Below are 22,800 nucleotides of genomic sequence, written 5' to 3' on the forward strand. Positions count from 1 at the left end.
ACTACTACTACTACAATTGCGACTGCAAATGAGACTGGTTGTGACTGCAACTGCTTACAACTGCAAATACATCTAAATACAACTACTTTCATGAAATGTCAAGGGGGGTGTTGAACTTCGAGACTTTAACGTTGAAAAAAAAAAAAAAAACATAGCTTTGATGTTTTGAAATTTTGATGGAAACTTTGATGTTAAAAAGAACTTTGATGTTGAAATTGGGAAAGCTGAAAACTTGAAACTTTGTCAATCAAAAACATACGGAAATTAATTTTAAGGTTGTTTTCAAAGAAAAGTAAAGAGCCATACTAAACTTAAGGCCAGCGGGCATTAATTTAAAACCTGGAAAAGGGGGGGGGGGTATTTGATCCTGGGTAGCTCCGAAAAGGCTAAGGGTATTGAGCTAAAGTTACAAATTTTCAGCAATCAAAAACGAACAGAAATTAATTAAAAAAAAACGTTCGACAAAAGAAATTTTTTCAAAGACAAGTAAAGAATCATGTTAAACTTCCAGCGGAAACAAAGTCCTATATTCATTCAGACTGAAAAAAATAGAATATTACTATTAACAAATAAATGAAACTCAAAACAAACAGAAATTAAACAAGCAATCATAGAAAACATAAAGATATCGGACACTAATATATTATTTATATTTATTAGACACTAAAATTTATTCATCTATAGTTGAATAAATAAATCTTAAAACAAGTAAAAATTAAATTGAATATTCAAGTCAAAATAAAACGAACAAAACAACTACAAACAGGATTTTGACCCTTCCCTCTCCCTTAACCGTAAAAGTTTACAGCATGCTCCGTCATTTGCACTTTACTAAAAACAAATTTTATTACAGATGTTTTATTTTATATCTATAACATTGAAAAAAAACTTACAGTTACAGCAAGTCTGTTACAGTTACAGAATTTTAACTTAACAGAATTACAGTTACAGAATTGATCTTTAAGCAGTTAATAACATTATATATCAAATGTTTAGTTTTAATTTTATTAGTCCTTTCCACGGATGTTTCAAGACATACATAGTTTTGCAAGCTATATTCGGCAAATTATATTTCTGCAAAAATTCTGAGATATCCGATCACTTTAGAGCAATCTAAAAGCAATTTATATAGCCTTTCACTTTCGGAGCTCGTGAAGATCAGTTGATCAGATGAAATGAAGTGTCATTTTGAGCCTTGGAAGCCCAGCTCCATAAGAAGGAAGCATATACCTGCTGTTGACTTAATATTAAAAAGGATAAAGATCCTCCAGAGCATTACTGGTGCATAGCTGACTTATATACTTTAATGTTAAAATTCTCATCTGGTGGCCATAATACAATTTCTTAGCTTCATTTCTCTTTTTTGGAGAGAAGGCACCAAGTGGGAGATGCCCACGGCCTTGAAGCTGCAAAAAGTTTATTAGATGGGGTTTTAGAAAGACCTTAAGAATAATTTATATGCAAATACCAAATGAGGTAGTTGTTGCTTACCCAATTTGGCTTTTATTGAAAACTATATGTCTTGAACAGACTTTGGAAACAGCTAATAAAATTACCAAAGTTTTTATTTTTTCAACGTTCCCTGTTTCAATATTTTTTTTTTTTTTTTGTCACCAAAGCCTCATCGAAGTATCAAAACATCGAACTGATTTTCCTCTCAACAATAAAGTTTCAAAGTTAACTTCCCGCCCAACATTCTCTGACAGAAGTCAAGAATAGAAGTAGAAGCAGTTGCAAGTTGTCGCAGTTGGGTGCAGTCGAAATTGCAGTTGCAACCAGCGTCATTTGCGGCTGTAATAGTTCCTCGCTTCGGGGGCTGCGGGGGCATGGCGTCCCCAGAGGCATAGCTATTAGACATTGTGGCTATTTCAAATAAAATGGATTTTTAAGATCTCTATCAGTGTTAATAGGGGTGGGGGCATCTAAAAGCACAAGGGGAAGGTTTCCCTTAGTTCCTTTTTCAAAATCCCTCTCAAAATACCTTTGAAGTTTCAACTTAATACCCTCAACTGTTCCTTAGATATTGCAGTCGTGTCCTTTAAAAAACCCACTTACACATAGTGTCCTTAGATTTTGTTTGACATCCCCCTCAATATTTTCCAAGAGTTTTATCTTAATATCCTCAGTCTTTTTGGAGATTTAAAATCAAACATTCCCCCATTTCCCAATAACCATCCTTGTATGTAAGCAATGACCAACTGATATAATTTACAACACTTGGCCCAGGGGATATGGGGGTTAAGTCATCCTTGGATATATAGTTCCTTTACTTTTCAACTATTTTGAACAAGATGGCCATTGAAAATTTTTGATTAGATACCTTTGGAGGGAGGGCAGCAAAAAAGGAATGAAAGGGGGCTGTGTCCAACTACTTCTTAAAATCATCCTTAACATGTCCTGAGAGTTTAATTCAGTGCCCTCGGGTATTCTTGTGATATTGCAGATACATATTCTTGATAAACAGGATGCATACAGTATCTTTAGATTTAGTTTAATATACCCCTTTCCCAAACATTCCCCAAAGTTTCACCTTAATAGCGTTAGCCTTTTCAAACACACCTAAAATCAAACATCCTTCTTTTCCTAATGGCAAATTCATCATGTAAAAAAGGGTAAATTGCATAATTTACAATCTTTCCCCTTCGGACTATGGAGGTATTGAATCTCCGCAGGCATAGTAACTAGAGCTTTTGACTGTTTTGAACTAACTTCCTTTTCCAAGTTTTGATTTGTGCTGAGCAGAAGGGCATCAAAAAAGCTAGGGGGAGGGAGGGTTGCCCTCAAACCTTTCTTCAAAATCTTCACGCTATATTTGGAGATTTTCAACTTAATACCCTCAGTCATTCCTTAGATATTGTTTATATTCCGTTTTCACAACCAGCAAGCACAAAGTGTGTTTTGATTGTTTTCGGCATCCATCTAAGCATTTTCGAGTCTTAATGTTTCACCTTAATATTCGAAGAATTTTTGCAGATCCAAGATCAAACATGCCCTTTTTTCCATTCAAAATCTTTGTATGTTTACAATGTGCAAAATGCATAACTTACAGCCCTTAATCTGAAGACTGAAGTGAAAAGTGTGTCAACCCTGGAGGCACAGTTATTTGACATTTGAACCACTTTGAAGAGAATGGCTATCTACACATTTTGATCTGATGCATTTGGGAAAAAAAGGCAGTCAGTCACTTACCCTTCAATCACCTTTGACTCTTAACAAGGGTACAGAAACTTTCAATTTCCAAATGAATGAGCATTCTCCGAAGTTTGTGGGACCACACCCTCCATTCAAATCTTATATGTTAACAATAAGCAACTTGTGTAACTTACAGCCCTTGCCTGGGGGAATTTTAAACCCGAAAGCCTTGTTATTTGACCTTAGGACTATTTCAACAAAACGGCTATCTCAAAATGATCATAATATACATTTGGGGAAAAAAGACCTAGAGGCAAGCTGCCCTCCGGCACCTTTTTGCTCTTAGAGAGCAATAGAACTTTTGAATTAAATAGAATAATGCCACTCCAAAGTTTATGCGACCATCCCTTCCATAATAACCTTATATGTTAACAATGTACAACTTGCATAGCTTACAGTCCTTGCCACGGGGGCTGGACGAGGGGGGGGGGTCAAACCTTGAACCATGTTTATTTGACCTTCAGACTATTTCGAACAAAATGCCTTTCTGCAAATCTTGATCAGAAGCATTTGAAGAAAAGGGCCTGAGGGATGGGTTTTTTTCCTTTTGATCACTATTGACTCTTAAAACGTGAGCTAGAACTTTCAGTTTCCTATTGAATGAGCCTTCTCCGAAGTCTATCCGAAGTCCACCCTTTCCATAAAAACTTCGCAAGTTAAAAACTTCCCAAGAAGTACAGTTATTTTGACCTTTAAACTATTTTCAAAAAAAAATAGCTATCTCAAAATTTTGATCGGATGCATTTGGGGAAAAGAGGGCGTGAAAAAAGAGGGGCTAGTTGCCCTCCTATCACTTTTGACTCTTAAAATGGGAAATAAGACTTCCGATTTTTAATTGAATGATCCCACTCCGAAGTTTGCACGACCCTCCTTCCATAAAAAATGCTTTCGGAGAAAAAAATTAATGAATAATAGTAATGTAACGTTGAACCCTTATGGTTCTCTGCTGTAGGCAACGCTGCAGCGTTATTTCTAGTTAGATTCTCTGTAAACCCTTTTCTGCTCGAGATTTGACTTTAGAAAGATTTCGAACTAAAAGAATTTATGGGTAAAATATATTGTCGTGACTTTTAATCCATGTCATGGCAAGGAAATCGCCAACAGAGACACAGTAAGACGAATAGTTCTAGAAAATAAGGCAAATGCTTGAGACAGTGCAATAGATATTGGCGTGTCTGCTAGCAGTGTAAACCTGTCCGTTACCAGATCTGAAGGGATTGGTGAAGTCACAAACCATAATGTGAATATAGAATTTTTAAACCGAATTTCATCTGTTTTTAGAGCATATTTTCGATTTGCCAACGGCCAAATAGGATATATTTTTCAACAAGACAGAAATCATGAAACACAATTTCTATTTAGTCCCCTTTGACTGGAAATTTTTATTTTAAGAGTATTTTCTATATATTTTTCCAGCTTTTGTTGTTGATAAACGGGTCTAGATTCTCGTTCTTCTGTGTTAATGTTGTCTCATCCATCGTCAGCAACGCTGTTTATTTAACTGTCTATAGTTAATGCTTGTCTAGTGTTTGCGTTTTTTGCCTGTGTATCAGTGCTTTATATACATGTTTCTTGTTGATACTTATGCATCTAGTGCCAGTGTCTATTGTTTAGGTATCAACACTATTTTTCAATTGCTTCTTATGTCTTTTAATTTATCAATTTTTATGCTTATTATATCTTCAACAGATATCTATATGTATTGTTAGTTGCTCCATCTTTCGGGAAGTTTGCTCTTCTTTTCCAACAGTTCATGGTAATAAACTGTAAGTAAGGAGTGACTCGGATCAATAGTAACCGAAACTTCATAAAACATAGATAAATCAAAACAATCAACTTGTTATGCTGATTTTAAATATATAGGATTCATCAAGTTTAGTGTTACCCATCAAAATTACGAGTCTGAGAAAATTTGCCTGATTATAGGAAAACACCCCTAAAATTCAAAGAACCTTGATGAAGATCTCACCATCAAATTCCTCAACACCTCGGTCTTTACTCTAAAGTGTTTTAGTACTTTTGAAAAAAGCTTCTTATTGTTCTAATTAAACGACCCTTGTGTTTCAGGAGTCGTTATAAAAAGAACTGGGACGAAATTCAAACTTTAGCGTAAAGAGCGAGCTGTTGAGTAGGAGGCGAACCCCTTCATATAAAGTTCTTTAATTTAGTTTCAATTGAAAAAACTTATTTTCTTATATTTAATTTCTGATTCTCTTATAAATAGTCCTAGGAAATCTGGCCCCACGCCTATGGATATATCCACTGGACAGTTTAATCTCGGTGAAAATATATCCAGGAAAATCGCCCTTAACCACTCCACACATAAAATTGAGACGGAAAAGACAAAGCAAGAAACATAAAATAAATTTTTCCGAGGAATTCTGGCAAATTCCGCCACTGTATAATTTCCTATGACAAGTTCACCCCCTGTAAACTTCCCTCCCCATGGAGAGTCCCTCCGTGAAAAAAAAACAACAGAAGATTCGTCTTCCTACCCTACAATGTATGCATGCTTCCCAACAACAAATACTTAGCGTAAACAATGGGCAATTTTTATAACTTAAAGACATTTGCCCTGGGGCTGTGGGGTGGTCATGTTATATCCAAAGGCACAGTTATTGGGACTTTCAACTGTGATGAACAAAATGGTTATCTAAAAATTTTAATCGGAATATTTTGGGGAAAAGGGGTAGGGAAGGGGGCCATCTTGCCTTCAAATCTTTTTGGTCACTTAAAAAGGACACTAGAACTTTTAATTTTCGTTCGAATGAACCCTCTCATGATATTTTAGGACCACTGAGTCGATACGATCACCCCTGGAAAAAAAAACAAATAAACATGCATCTGTGATCTTTCTTCTGGCAAAAAATTCAAATTCCACATTTTTGCAGATAGAAGCTTGAATTCTCTATAATAGGGTCTTCTGATACGCTGAATTTGATGGTATGCTTTTCATTAAAATTCTACGACTTTTAGGGGGTTTTCCCCTTTTTTGAAAATAAGGCAAATTTTCTCAGGCTTGTAACGTTTGGTTGGGTAGCACTAAACTTGATGAAGTTTATATATTTTAAATCAGCATAAAAATCCAATTATTTTTGAATATCTATTGATATCAAAATTTCGTTTTTTGGAGTTTTAGTACTATTGAGCCGGGTCGTTTTCTCACCACGAACTGTTTGATAGTTTATTAATAGCAGTAACATCTGGTAAACTCGACATGATTTGTCGAATTTTGATTTTTAGGTATTTCCAAACGAAAACCATTATGTAGCCGTCTTAGATTCTCGATTTGAAACAAAGGAAGGAGGAAGAGTTCTGAAAGTACGAGGCATAACCGAAAGAGATGGTGGCACTTACAAATGCACTGCCGTTACGGGGTATGGCTCAGAAGATGCAATAATTTATGTTTACGTCTCAGGCAAGTTCTATTACATTTCTATTACAGGAATGAATTAAAAGAAGCTTTGAGTTCAGTCTTATTTTAAATATTAATTAGTCTTATTTTTTTTTGTGGTGAAATTTAGGGGAGGGGAGGCACGAAGAGAAGTCCAAGCTGATAGGGTGTGCTTCTGTACAGTGGTAACTAAATCGTATTGTTATATTTATTTCTCTCTTTATTTCTTTGCCAAATTCTTTCCCCCTAGATTATTCTTTTCCCTAAATTATCCTCTATATTGAAAAAAACTTTTTCGTTAAAAAAAGGAACGTTTTTTCATTAAAAAAACAAAAACAAACCAAAACCAAAAATCCACCCCTTCATCTTGAAAAATTGCCTTTCTCCTGTATATAAATCTTATTTGCCCCACTCTATATTTTTTTTTATTTGCTACCCATAGCTGTTTAGCCTAAGAGCCAACTACAATGTTTTTTCATTGTTTATTTGGTATATGTTCAGATAATCAATCCAGGGAAGTAAATTCGCAAAAATACAGGAAAGTGGGAGGGCCAAAAGTATTTTCAAAATCAAGAGGAGGTAATTTTGTTGAATTTTCTATTTTTTTTAATGAAGTTGCCAAAACAAATGGGGGAAATAGCCCTCTCCCCCAGGTTAGTGTGAATAGACCTATGGATGAATTAATAGCAATGCTCCTGTAGGAAAGCCACTTCTTGTTATTTTCCCCTTTAGTTTTCTCCTAGGGGCTATTTGTGACAAGCTGTTTCTTAGTGGCAAAAAAGTGTCAGTTGGAAAAAAAATGAACAGGAAAGCTTGCTTATAAGACAGAATTGTGATTATTCTACCGGCTAGGTGATGCTAACAAATGAAAATGCAAGTTATTGCACTCCCATTGTCATAATAAATTCTTATGTATAAACCAGAGTTAATAATTGATCTCAGTCATTATTTTCAAAGTTTTCAGAATACTACTCATTTCTTAATGTGAGTGACAATAAAATGAAGAACAAAGAGAATAAAATGAAGAACGAAATAATTTGAATTAGGTGCCAAAACCACGAGCCAGATACACTTTCCACTAGAAGGCTGGATTCGGTTTCCTAGTTTGGCCAATCTTGTGTTTTTACGAATAGCGGTCTGCCAGGCTTACCCTAGACTTGAATAATGGGAATACACAATGAAAAGCTAAATCGATCTGGCTTTGCGGCTTGTGAAAAAATACCTTATACCAAGTATTTATATTATTATTATTATCTAATCCTTTCGGACTTTTTGAAACTTCAGATTTTTGGCAAACGAATCATGGGATATTGCTGGATCTAAAGCCCCGCAGAAATATGAGCTGACTCAAAAGGTGAAATACGTGACCAGCTAGTAGGTAATTGTAATCTTTTAAGACAAATTTGTAATTAAACATTCTGACTGACTCTCTCTTGGTGAAAACAATATGCTTGATTGAATTATTAATGATTGTGACGTGCCAACTTATAAATATGAAATTTCGCAGTATTTATGAGAGAGGTATAAGTCAATTTTCAGCAGTATCTAAGCGATGAAAGAAATGGGCTTAAATTTGTTTGAAAAATAATTCAGCACACGTAAGCCTTTAACTAAGAAAATTCGGTTTAACTTACCAAATGTCTATTATTGAAAAGCGGCATCTATTTTCAATTTTTCATTGTTTCACGTGACATTTATACGATTTTCAACAAATTTGGAATATTTTGAAGTTTTTTGCCCTGCTCTTTAGTAAAAATCGACATTTCACTTAGATATGAGCTAAAACTGCAATTAATAGAAAGAGTTATCCAAATAAGCTAGCGAGTAGTTTCTTTAAAATAAAGATCCAAAGTAAATATTCATAAATCTTCTTAAGATTTAAAGAAAATCTTCACAAAGTTACATGACAAAGTCAACTTTTGTATCGCAAAATTGGCGTTTTTTTCTCTTTTTTTTTTGTTTTTATTCTCTTTTCTTTTTTGTTTTTTGTTTTATATGTTTTTTTTCTCTTTTTCTTTTTGTTTTTAATTGCTGCAGCATAGTTGAAAAAGGCATATTGCACAAAAATATTGTACCTGCATAAATAATTGGGAAGAAACAAAGTTAAATTAGGGTCCAGTGGGATATGTGCAGTGTAGTCTTCAGGCCCGAGAGACACATCTCTTTTTGTCTATTATTTGTAAAAAAAAAAAGTCACATACTGTGCACAAGATTCAAATTGAAGGGGGAAGATCACGGCTCCAGATACCTTTTGGGGTCGTTAACACATTCACTTCTAGACCTGACATAAAAGACGGATAAACGAGTAAGCCCTATTTATTTATTAAAAAAAAACTAATTTTTTTAGCTGAAAGTAAGGAGCGACATTAAAACTTAAAACGAACAGAAATTACTCCATATATAAAATGGGTTGTACCCTCCGCAATCCCTCGCTCTTTAAGCTAAAGCTTTTAATTGTTTTAAAAAGTAGAATTGTGGCAAAGAGTCAAACTTTAGCGTAAAGAGCGAGGGATTGCGGAGGGTACAACCCATTTTATATATGGAGTAATTTCTGTTCGTTTTAAGTTTTAATGTCGCTCCTTACTTTCAGCTAAAAAAATTAGTTTTTTTATTTAATTTCTGAACGTTTTTGAATTAATGCATGTTTGGTTTTGGCTCTCCGCACATAAATTATTGAAATGAAATTTGTATATTAATTCTTTTTTTGGCTAAATGGCTTTCTCTTAGTTTTGATCTGACGATTTTGAGAAATAAGGGGTGGAGAAGGAGGCCTAGTTACCCTCCAATTTTTTGGTTGCTTAAAAAGGCAACTAGAACTTTTAATTTTTAAAGAACGTTTTTATTAGTAAAAAATATACGTAACTTATAAATTAACAACTTACGTAACAAACTTTCATAATCTTATATTTTTATTATGTATACAAGGGGGTTTGTATCCTCGTTAATACCTCGCTCTTTACATTAAATCTTAAGTTTTGTCCCAATTCTTTAACAATGACCCCTGAATCACAAAGGCCGTAGAATAAATAGTTGAAATTACTAAACATACTTTAGCATAAAGAGCGAGGTATTTGTCTCTTCCTAAATACCTCGCTCTTTATGCTAAAGTATTTTTAGAACCCCTCATATGCGTAATAATCTCTGTTCGCTTTAAGTTTCAATGCTACTTCTTCCTTTCATTTGAAAAAAACGTTTTCATGTTTATTTTTCATTGTTTTCTTATAGTAATGCTAGAGAATCCTGCGCCCTTTTCATTGAATTTTTCTTCCCCCATGACAGATTCCTCCAAGGAAAGATCCTCCAGCAAAGCCTCCTCTCCTCAGCCCCACCCCCAAGCAAAATAAAATCCCCCTGAAAACGTCTGGACACTTCCCAATAACCATTACTATATGTAAGCACTGGTCAAAGCTTGTAACTTGCAGCCCCTCCCCCAGGGATTGTGGGGGAGTAAGTCATCCCCAAAGACATAGTTATTATGGTTTTCGACTATGTTGAACAAAATGGATATCTCAAAATTTTGATCCGTTGACTTTGGGAAAAAATGAGCGTGGGAGGGGGCCTAGATGCCCTCCAATTTTTTTGGTCACTTAAAAAGGGCACTAGAAGTTTTCATTTCCGTTAGAATGAGCCCTCTTGCGACATTCTAGGACCACTTGGTCGATACGATGACCCCTGGGGGAAAAAAAAAACAAAAACAAACAAACAAATAAACACGCACCCGTGATTTGTCTTCTGGCAAAAAATACAAAATTCCATATTTTTGTAGATAGGAGCTTAAAACTTTTACAGTAGGGTTCTCTGATACGCTGAATCTGATGGTGTCATTTTCGTTAAGATCCTACGACTTTTAGGGGGTGTTTTCTCCTATTTTCCTAAATAAGGCAAATTAGCTCAGGCTCGTAACTTTTTTAGGTAAGACTAAACTTGATGAAACTTATATATTTAAAATCAGCATTAAAATGCGATTCTTTTGATGTAGCTATTGATATCAAAATTCAATTTTTTAGAGTTTTGGTTACTAATGAGCCGGATCGCTCCTTACTACAGTTCGTTACCACGAACTGTTTGATAGTATATTCCCGGAAGTGTCACATAGATGGGACGAGTGGCCCATTTCAAGATTAGGGAGGGAGTGTGCTGATATCATACATCATTTAGTTCTTTACTTCTAGGTCCTGGTATAAAAGATAGAGAAAGCTCAAAACAACTACAGGCCGAAGCGCCATCTATTATCAGCATATCCCCAGAAGTATCACATAGAGATAAACTAGTTAAAATGGTTGGTAAAAGTATGATGCTTACTTGTGAAGTAAGAGGGGTTCCAGTGCCTTCAATTCGCTGGGAAAAGGTAGGTAAGAAGATTATTTATGCTCATATGCATTATGCCCATCACTTGTACTAGATTAGGGGACTAGATTAAATACAAGACCTAGGAGAATTGCAGCTGTAGTAGCAAACAATAGGATTACTTGGCAACAGGTTTTTAACTTCATTATTTTATGTTATTATTTTCTTCAATTAATTTCATTGTATTTTTATTTTATCCAGTTGCTTTGGTGCTCTCACTGAAGCAACTCTATTAGCTTCTGTAACGCTCAGTCACAGTAGTGACAATTATAGATATAGTAGTATTATAGATATAGATATATTATAGATATAGTAGTATAGATAATTATAGATATAGTAGTAGTATTATAGATATAGATATAGTAGTGACAATTATAGATATAGATTTGTGTTGGTTTTTATTTTTGGTTTCGGATTTTATTTGCTTTTATGTTATTTTAGTTTTTATCTTTGTTTTATCAGCGCTGAAGATACCTCGTTTCATATAGGCAAAATGTCCGCGTCGTTTTAGTTTGTATCTTTTCTTTCTACTGACAGTAGTTCGGTTTCTTTCTTCATTGTTTAGATTTCCCTCTTTGTTTTTGTCAACCTAAATTTTTACACTGAAAAATGGTATTGGGCTTTGTCCCTGGCTCACTTGGTGCTTGGGGTTACTTGAACTTTCGTCCGTTTATTTTATGTAAAAATAAAGCAGCTGAGGGATTAAAAGTCCGTAGATAAAGAAAATTAAGATAATTCTTATCCATACGTTTTCTAGCAATCAAACCCCCTTCAATAAAAGCGAAACAATAAGTAGCAAGTTAAATTACCAATAAATTAAACAGAATCATCTAATTGTAAGCAGATTTAAAATCAGTCTATCTCAATCAAGTGCCAACACTAACTGGATTAAAGGCTCAAAAGGAGGCAATAATAAAATTGATGACTATGGAAAAAGACGAATTGTATGAAAATTGTGGGAAATTCAAGAAAACAGTGCAAAAATCTTAGAATTTTAAGGAAATTCAAGACATTAGTCTGAAAGGATAATGATATGCTATATTTTTTCGTTCTAGCTAGTAGAGCCCAAGCACGGATACAAGGGGGGCTACTAAGGCAACTGCCCCTCCTAAAAGATTTGTTTAAGAATAATTTCTAGATTATGCTATTGAGTACTATATAAAAGAACTAAGGACTGAAAAATCAATCGCTTTCTGAAATAAAAACAATGAAACATATCAACGAAATAAAATTTTCACAGACGGTTTGTGTTATAAACGCAAGCCCGAAACGTTCCTGTGCTGTTAAGGAGAGCCCCAGGAAGTGAAAACTCAAGACAAGAAGGTTAAACAGTGACAGTGTTGTGATCTGTATACAGCATACTAAAGGCCATTACTTATCACTCCTCCCCGGAGACAGAGACACAGATAAAGAGTGCGTAATAGATATAGCCAAATGGAATAATATAATTTCCATCATTGAACTCGACATAATTCCAGACTCCTTCACCAATGCTGTAAATGTTTGCCTTCTTGCTAGCACCTACACCACATTATATGAAGTACCCTGACAATGATGCCAATTCATCTGCCAACAACCTAATGTTGGCCTTATTCGGTAGTACTGAAACAGCTTACAGTTCTGATGAAGTTACCGGATTGTCATCTATTATAAGGGTCAAGGTAGTATTTTTCTTTATGCCGAATTGCTTTCCATCATACTCTAAAGAGATTTAAGAAGCATGTGCACCTCATAACAACCGGGAGTCAGTTAGTCAAGTTAGTATATTTCATATCTCCCTTGATAGGAGACCTGGTTATATTTATTTTTTTTCACAAGTAGAACCAGTTGTAGGATACCATAATACCAACTATTCTCTCTGGCGTACCTCAACGATGTACTTTGCGCGGTAATATTCTTTGGAAGATGCGTTTCCTGCTAATAGGGCCAGGTATACTAGCACCATTACCACCCCCTTTACCCACTTATCCTTTTTTTTCTAGACATCATATTCTGAACCTGATTCAGTTCTCTTCTAGTCTCATAAAGAAAATTTTGGGCAAAAATTTAAACTTGCTCAAGAGTTTGTTGGCCACTGCATCAAAATGTACAGTTTATCTTCTGTGAATCTTTTCCTGCGTCTGCTTTTCATCTTGATTGGGATAAGTTTTGCACTCTCACCAAAATTTATCTTTTTTTTCCCAGCCAACTGACTAGACTTTTTCTTATTGCTTCTGAGTACCTTTGCCAATAGTACCGGTAAAAACATTTTAAATAATCCCCTCACCCTCAAAAATTGTCTTTTAAACATTGAGTGCGTTCTCGGGCATTGTATTTTAAGAGAGAATTTTCTGTATTTTTTTTTGTCCCATTTCTATAGGAGCCTTTCACGCTGGTGTCCAGACGCTTAGATTATCCATTCATCTTATAATACAAACTTACAACACCGTGATGGTACCAAAGTAGGTCGAAAATATTACAACTCACCAAATGAAACAGACACCGAGTCCTTAACCTTCCCTTTGACTGGGGTCGCCTCTAATTGGCCAATGGTTATCGACGTTTAGTGGCAATCTCGACTTTGACAAAGTTTCCAAATGCCTAGCGCAAGCGGCAAAGTGAGCCAGTTGATCTCCCGTTGCGTTAAGTAACTGAATTAAACCAGGCTTTAATTCAGTTATTTAAAAAAAATTGTTGAGGGGGGATGTCCCACTTTCCCCTTTTGGCACAGCCACTCCTCCCAAACTGAGGCTCAAGATCCATGCTTTATATAGCCACAGTTTGTTGAGACGCTTTTATTTACCATCCACTACGAAATCACTTGTATTATTTACTGGAATTATCTGGTAGTATTTTTACATCTACCTGTGCCATGATCTACTTTCGACTTATTCTCCTTTAAATCCAACAATTTTTGCTTTTATCATTGATTTTTTAAATTCAAACTTTTATAGAGTTTCGAATTTTGTCCCTCTTACTTTATTTTAGGACTAGCGAAAACATGGGCTTTTGAGTAAAGTTTTCTCACCTTCAGTGAGTTTTCCTTCACCTGCGAAGCTATTTCCTCCACAAGTGTTCTTGTACAGCCTGTTTATTTTACATCGAGTTAACGGAAAAAATAGACAATATCCCAGGTAGAAATATCATGTTTTTTAGGGACTTGGTATGGAAGGGTCATAAAAACACATCTAGCTATCCCTAATACGTACTCGGCCATAAGCTAGCCTATTGCAAGTTAAAATAATACTTAATCACGGTAAAACGGCTAGCCCTATTGATTGACTATGTTGTTGTAAATCGAAGACCGGCTCTGGCAGGATCAGAACAGGACACTGGGGTAAACATGACTGTTGTTACTGATGTTAAAAATAAAGATCATCATTTATTATAATGAACCCAGTTTGTGAATCCATTGCAATGATCATAAAAATAATTATTATTACTGTTAGAGACTCACTAAGTTGAGGCTCAGGCCACAAAGGCCAATTAAATAAACAAACACACACAATATAAAAACAAAGAAAACACACATATAAATAGCTCCTCGGCTATGGGTGTTCCCTCAGGAAAGAAAGGTCTATAAATCAATGTTAAGAAGGCCAAGTTTTTAGACTAGGAATAAATGAAAACACAAAAGAGATAACGAAAAAATTGACCAGTAATATAGCTTCATTTACCTGGATAGACTTATTAGTAACGATAGTTAGTGCAGTGATGACGTAAAAAGTAGAATAGCCAGTGGACAATGCTTTTTTTTTCATAGTCGAAAAGAGTTTCGAATATTAAAAAGATTAGCATTCGAACTAAGATTAGAATATGGAAAGTCAAGTTAATGACAGCAGTCAACAGCTGTCACAAGCCGTCGACGTACTTACATGCCTAGGTTAATAAGGAAATAAATAACGGTGTATTGAACTAATGTTAAATGGTTTTTTGATTCTTTTAAATTTCGATATTCTCAATATAGGATATAAATTGACATTTCCACGACATCATTGGGGGTAAGTTTTTCTGTGGGATTAAGTTGCAAAAATGATTTTTGCCAGAAAAATACCATATGCTTCCAATCTTCCAAAATTCTATATTTCTATGCATATTTTTATTCTTCTAATAAGGTAAGTTGCCCCTTCTGCTGCCTCCTTCGTTTTTTGGTGGTCATCTAAAGGCAATGCAAGTTCGATTGGCAAAATGCTGAGCCACAGAATTAAATATTATTTAATTTTGCTTTTAGGACGGAGAACCAATAAGAAGTAGTATTGGTCCATCCGGTAGCTTAATCATAGAGAAAACCAATCGAGACCACATTGGTAACTATAGCTGTATTGCTTCGAATTTCTTCGGAATTTTATTTTTATTTAATTTCTTCGGAATTTAAAGATGGATGGACCATGATTGTTCGTCTTATAGATAGATTTAATGTTTATAATAATAGCTTTTTTATGTTTTTTGCATATTCTAACTATCCCCCCCCCCCAAAAAAAAAAAATATAAAGTGCCACTTCAAGGGTTCGTTTTGCATTAGCTTAATTTTCGCAGTGGCAAAGGTTTCGTCGGAAATAAAATTTAAATTAAATTTCTTCAGAAATTTTATATAAGGTGAGTTGCCCCATTCTGCTGCCTCCTTCGTTGTTCGGTGGTCATCTAAAGGCAATGAGAGTTTGAGTGGTAAAATGCTGAGCCACAGCATTAAATATCATTTAATTTTGCTTTTAGGACGGAGAACTAATAAGAAGTAGTATTGGTCCATCCGGTAGTTTAATCATAGAGAAAACCAATCGAGACCACAGTGGCAACTATAGCTGTATTGCTTCGAATTTCTTCGGAATGATGAAACACACCTTCATTGTTTTGATAGTGGGTAAGTGAGAATTTATGAAATTTTTAGTTAAAGATCGCTATATTCATACACAACTAGTTTGAAAAACTTATATTAATACAAAAAGAAAGCATATACACACTTAGTAACAATTCTGGGAAGACATTTATATATTCCAGGCTTTTACTTTATGGAAATAACCAGTAATTTTCCCCAGGGGGAAAGCACTATCAAGATTTTCTGGAGGAGGGGCAGTTGTCAATTGAAGGAATGGTCAAGTATTCACCCAAGTAACACCTTATTGCCACAAATACTGATACTAATAAAATTTTTGGGTAAAAATGGATTATTAAGTTAAGGTCAAGACTTCAAAAAAGCTTGCTGGAGACAACTTTTATTTAAAAGCATTACCTACCGATGCACTGGACATACAATTTTGCATTTTTTAAATATCAGTTGAAAATCATGTATATTTATTGTATCGATTTTCGACATAATTATCTCAATTAACTGCAACTTTTTTTGCAAAATATTCTTGAGAAGAAACAAAATTAGAGTGAAGTTAGCAGAACTTCGCAATCAATTCTGTTTAAAATGCTCTGAAACTAAATAAATTCATGCAAAGTGGTTTTAGATTACTAGAAAGGTTTTTAAATGTAATTAAATAAAAAAACAAGTTTTTTAACTGAAAGTAAGGAGCGACATGAAAACTTAAGACTTTGACTCTTTCTCTTAAATCTACTTATTAAAACAGTAAAAAAAATTTGCGTCAAGAGCGGGGCATTGAGGAAGGAAAAGCCCCTTTCATTTACGTAGTAATTTCTGTTCGTTTTAAGTTTTAATGTCGCTCCTTACTTTTAGTTAAAAAAAACTTGTTTTTTTTTATATTTAATTTCTGAACGTTTTTGAATTAAGACATGTTTTGATTTTGGGTCTCCTCACATGAATACTTAGAACAAATTTGCATTTTTTTTTTTTTAGTTTTGATGGGACGATTTTGAGAAAAAAGGGTGGGGGAGGAGGCTTAATTGCTCTTCAATCTTTTGGTTACTTAAAAAGGCAACTAGAACTTTTAATTTCTTACGGACGTTCTTATTAATAAAAATATACGTAACTTCCGAATTAACTTTCGTAACAAACTTTTATATTCGTATATTTTTATTACGTATACGAGGGGTTCTGCCCCCTCTTTAGTACCTTGCTCTTTACACTAAAGCGTAATTTTTGTCCCAATTTGTCCCAAAGAATGACCCCTGAATCACAAAGACCGTAGAAGAAATAGTTGAAATTACTAAAAAAAACTTTAGCTTAAAGAGCAGGTATTTAGGAGGAGATTAACCGCTTATATGCGTAATAATTTTCGTTCGTTTTGTTTTAATGCAGCTCCTTACTTTTAGTTGAAAAAACTTTTTCATGTTTATCTTTTCATTATTTTTTGTTTTAATATTAAAATAAAATGCTCCCCTTCATCGAAATTCTCTCCTCCCATGACAACATCCTCCATGGAAGGATCATCCCATATAACCTCTTCCCCTCAACCCCCTCTCCATCCCATTAAAAATTCCCGTCAAAGTTTGGTAACTTGTAGACCCTCCCCAAGGGAATGTGAGGGAGTAATTCGTCCCCAAAGACATAGTTATTAGGTTTTTCGACTATGCTGAACAAAATGACTATCTCAGAAATTTGACCCGTTGACTTTGGGAAAAAATGAGCGTGAGAGGGGGTCTAGGTGCCCTCCAATATTTTTGATCACTTACAAAGGGCACTATAGCTTTTAATTTCAGTTAGAATGAGCCCTCTTGCAACATTCTAGGACCACTGGGTCGATATGATCACCCGTGATCGGTCTTCTGACAAACAATACGAAATTCCACTTTTTTGTAGATAGGAGCTTGGAAATTCTACAACAGGGTTCTCTGATATGCTGAATGCGGTGGTGTGATTTTCGTTAAGATTCTATGACTTTTAGGGGGTGTTTCCACCTATTTTCCAAAATAAGGCAAATTTTCTCAGGCTCATAACTTTTGATAACTAAAACTAAATTTGATGAAAGTTATATATTTTAAATCAGCATAAAAATTCAATTCTTTTGATGTATCTATTAGTATCAAGATTTCATTTTTTAAAGTTTCGTTTACTATTGAGCCGGATCGCTCCTTACTAAAGTTCGTTACCACGAACTGTTTGATAGTCAGTTATTTCAAAAAAATAACGGACAAAAAAATAAATTAATTGTGTAATTAAGACTAAGAGAAAGGGGTTAGTGAAAGACAGAGAGAGGGAGATAAAAACTGAATGATGTCAAGGTTGATGCTGAAGCCTCTTCTGTTATCGACAGAACTAGCAGTCTGCAAATGAAGGCGTGTCTCTCGTACAGGATTTAGCATTACTCATCCAGATGATTCAAGCCCTGAGTATTGTTCCTTTATTGTTTTAAGAAGGAAACACAATAATGTCACATCTATTCCTTAAAAGGAAACCCCCTTTCTAAGTGTACTTCATTCCAGGATATTATCATTTCCACTTCTGTGTTCAAGGTCTTTGAATTTGTTCTTATACATAAGTTTGAGAATAAGCGATATCTTCCATTTCATAAATGCAGCTTCCAGCATGGATTGGGATGTTCCGAGAAACTTTCTACTGCTGCCATTTTGCCAACCCCGTGTACTTCATTCCAGGATATTATCATTTTCACTTCTGTGTTCAAGGTCTTTGAATTTGTTCTTACACATAAGTTTGAGAATAAGCGATATCTTCCATTTCATAAATGCAGCTTCCAGCATGGATTGGGATGTTCCGAGAAACTTTCTACTGCTGCAATTTTGCCAACCCCGTGTACTTCATTCCAGGATATTATCATTTCCACTTCTGTGTTCAAGGTCTTTGAATTTGTTCTTATACATAAGTTTGAGAATAAGCGATATCTTCCACTTCATAAATGCAGCTTCCAGCATGGATTGGGATGTTCCGAGAAACTTTCTACTGCTGCCATTTTGCCAACCCTTTTAGTTCTCCACTATTTCTTAAATGGACCTTTTCATTCACCATTCCTTACATTTTATATTACTTTTGTGAGATCTTTACTCACTTAAATAAAAGAAAAGTTCGGTGTTGCTTCTTTAAGCCCACTAGATTACTGTTGCCATTTCTATTTGAGTATGTTCAAGAACATACTTTGGTGCGTTCTTGAACAGAATTCAAGAATATTTTGGAGGTTCGGTTAATTCACCTTTCCCTGCAATCTATATGTTACTCTAAAGGGGCTTGATGCAATAAAAAGACAGGGATAATTTTTTGGTACCTTCTGCTAGTGTAGTACACTAGATACAACAATCATTTTTATATAATAGCACAACACAAGCGGAACTTACAAGGATGTGCTAAAATATAGAAAAAAGAAAAAAGAAAAAGCGTGTTGTTAAGGGTTGAGAGCTTGGGCTATAATAAAAATATAACCTTTTGCTATTTTATATCTTTCTAATAGTTAAGAGGAGTTTTATTTACTTGTAACAAAGTCCGCTTGTTTTCTTTTTGTACAGTGTTTGCTGTTGGGTCCAGTATTCGCTGTACAACAGGTTTTAGAATAAGTGATAATGCTAATAAAAGAGGGGTTAGCGAAATAAAGTTAAAAATATTAAAGTTTAAGATATTAGATAATAATAAAGCAATATTTTTCAAGCTGAAGATGTTATAGTGTTTTTATGAAATGACGAACTATGCCTGTTGTCATCATTGAAATTATTGTTGCAACGAATGGGTATGATTTTCAATAGTCTAAGTTAAAAAACTTCTAGTACGATGAAAGGTAGTAATTTTTCTCTTAAAATGAATATGAAAAAGTAAGAAAACCCCATATTTCAGATGCTTTTTTTATGTTTTTATTAAAACTTTAATACAGAAGCTTCCAAAAGAAAGTTTTTGTTATTTTCTGTTATCCAACGGGAGGGGGGATTGCCCTATTGATCCCCATTCTGATACTGTCCCTATTTCTTATTTTCAAAATAAGGCAAAGCTCCCTTATAATTGGAAGATTTTCTATAGGTGGTCTCAGATACATTTTGAGAACCAAACAAAGCGTTTACTTCATCGGTGTTAATAAGGAGAATGCACCATTGATTCTCATTTTTGGAATACTCTCAACCTTGTTGAAATACCTCTCTTTACTTTTATTTGAAAAGCTGGTCTTTTACACAATTTATTTATGTTCTAAATATACAAATCAAGCTATACGAGCCTGGCAATTTTCCAAAATCCAAAATAAAATTTTGTATATTTTTCTGTATTTCATTAACCAAGATTTATTTGAATTTTTCGATAATTGGAGCATCGCTATTGGTCGTTTATTTATCGGGATTATAAAAAAAAAAAATCGTGAAATCTAACGAAAAATCGGCAAGTATGAAAACACTATCTCAGACATAAAAATAGTTGGACAGAATATTCGAATATCCATCAGCCACGAATAATAAAGGCGACTAAAACCTAAGTAAGACAAAAATGTAAAACAAAAAAGTATTCGCATCTTACTGCCGTATTTATTTAAAATTAGGAAGAAAAATCCATACATCTAAATTTAAACATGCTAACCAGTTACTAGCTCTTACTCAGGATCACTGACAAACTGACCTTTGTTCACAACCGAGTACCAAAGTGTTAATTCACAGAAACTAAAAGGGGTCAGTGAGAGGAATCAAAAACAAATTTTTTCGAAATTTAGGGGAGGGCTGGGCAATTTAAATTTGTTCTTTTTTTCAGTGAAAGTACCAAATGAGCCGTTTTTCAGTGAAAATACTGAAAAAGAAGTATTTATCAGAGTCCAGGGGGAATAAAAGTCTGAAGGGTCAATGCCTCCTCCCCCAACTTGACGCCACTGGTTGACAGTAAAGTATAATTACTTATACTGAATTTAGGCTTTTAACCTAATGGCATTTCTTTGGTAAAAAAAAATCTTACTGACTCTGCATCGTGTTTTTTGTATTTTTGTAGAATAAAGCTTTTAAATGTAATTTTAATGATAAAGGAGTTATTTGAGTTTTAATTTTAAAGTATAAGAGATAATCTGTTATATCAGACCAAGAATAGCGAGTCTCTTATGCTGGATAAAATTGGCAAAAACAGTTTAAAATGTATTATTTTAAATATATCAATATATACTTTAGAGTTTATAATTTAAGTAAAATTGAGAATATTAATTAGGTATATTTATAAATATGATTACCTTATGTTATCGCACCTGTTGTGAATACTTTTTTTTTCTTTTGCTAGATTGAACTTTATGCTAGATAAATAGACACAATAATTACGTTATATTTTTAGATTTGATTAAATTGGTAAAAATAGTCAGATAAATCTAAATTCGGTTCCTCGGAACCTAGTTTCGTATCTCTGCGAATCTACAGCCAGGACAGTAGCTTGCTAAATTCGATAACAAAGAAATTCATAGGTATCTAAACACAGGGGCGCGGGTTGCTAATTTCGGTTCTCATGAAAATCGATGCAGAAAACATATGGAAAGATACTACTTTAGATGCACCAAGGCTTGCAACAAGCTACTAGCCCGAGTCTAGATTCATAGGAGCCCTGGCCCGGGTATCAAATGCCCGATTTTAGTAAGTGCCCAGATAGTTCAAAATTCAGGGTCTGAACACTTTGTAGCTAGAAAACAGTAGGCTGTGTAGAAAAAGTGGTATTTTAACATCCATACAAATCGTCTAAATGCAGAGCAACAGTGTCATGGAATGACACTGACAAATGTTGTTACGGAATGATTAAACTAATTTTTCACATTGATTTTCTTTTACTAAGAACTCGTTGAAGTCGCAAACCACCTAAGATTAACAAAGCTGCCCAAAATACTTCTCCAAGCCTATCTATTGGAAGTCTCACTCCCTGGTTTCTCAACTTTGTTGAAGCTCACATGTTTTAGAACAATATTTAACAACCGTCAACATTGTGGCTACTTAATTTCCCTTGATTTTCTTTTGTCTTTTTAGAAAAACAGCCTGGTAAACCAGAAATAATACAAGTTTCCTCATCACGAAAAGAAATTAGGGAGGGCTACCAGGCTACCCTTCAATGCAAAGTCCGCAGTGAAGACAGTATGATTCAAATTAATTGGTTTAAATGGATAGAAAGGCCTCTCAAAGATCAAGACGTCTTGTGGTACAATGGAAAGGCCTATTCTGTAAGTAAAAATTGGAAAGAAACATGAAATGCTTAACTGTTCAAGAAAAAGAATTGAGAATATCACTCTAGGCTATGTTATTGTGCGAAATAGGGTATATTACATAAATACTATACCATAATACAATGCACAAGTATAGGTACACACATCTAGAATGTCAATAATTCTAAATTTTAACTTGCCTAGATCTGCAACTTGCTGCAAAAGGAATAGACACTCCAATCCTTGAATTGACTATTTTGAGATTTCTCCATTTACTGAGTGACAGTTATGATATTATTTTGACTTTTTTTTAGAGACAAGTTTTCAGAGCTTGTTCAAAGAAATAGAAAATTTTACTTTTTCCAACTATTGTCAAGCAGTTTTCGAGGCATTTTTCAACCAAAAAAAAAAAAAATATTTAAAGCAATTTTTATAATTTAATTTGGTAGATGGAAATAGCTAACCTCGTCTGACTTTCTGCACGAGTTTATTTGAGTTTAATTATCACCGATGGACATAAAAATCTCCGATTTTAATGACATAAAATCTGTCAACAGATTTTTTTTATAGGCGTCTGAATTATTTTCACTGATTTGACAAAGTGGAGTTTATTTGGGAGATTTTAATGAATGTGGTGTTTACTGCCATTTGGGTGTCTTAGTTGATGACTGTTTAAGGTTTGAATGTCACCTTTGTAATCGCATAGGGTATTGGTATAATGAAAGAAGTTGAACACTTCTTTCCGAGAAAAATCCGAGTAGATCAGAAAAGATTTACTCATAATACATTAAAAAGTACTTGTATGATATACTCCCGACCATTCAGGTTGTTCATTCATTGACGCACTGTAAACTTTTTTTTTCGCTAGTTTCTTTCAGCTTAGCGTGAGACAAAACAAAGAGAGGT

The 22,800-nt window shown here is 34.4% G+C and overlaps 1 protein-coding gene across 3 annotated transcripts in view; it reads left to right on the plus strand.

Moving 5' to 3' along the window:
* The window catches only part of LOC136024796 (fibroblast growth factor receptor-like 1), a 71,376-nt gene that overhangs the window by 33,055 nt on the left and 15,521 nt on the right, over positions 1-22,800 (plus strand). For all 3 annotated transcript variants that reach the window (XM_065700264.1, XM_065700263.1, XM_065700265.1), the window contains exons 4-7: positions 6,436-6,610; positions 10,759-10,934; positions 15,626-15,770; positions 21,722-21,912. In XM_065700264.1, the coding sequence (XP_065556336.1) occupies positions 6,436-6,610; positions 10,759-10,934; positions 15,626-15,770; positions 21,722-21,912 (687 nt within the window). The remainder of the gene's footprint in view (positions 1-6,435; positions 6,611-10,758; positions 10,935-15,625; positions 15,771-21,721; positions 21,913-22,800) is intronic.

Source organism: Artemia franciscana, chromosome 3, assembly GCF_032884065.1.
Source record: "Artemia franciscana chromosome 3, ASM3288406v1, whole genome shotgun sequence".
NCBI lineage: Eukaryota > Metazoa > Arthropoda > Branchiopoda > Anostraca > Artemiidae > Artemia > Artemia franciscana.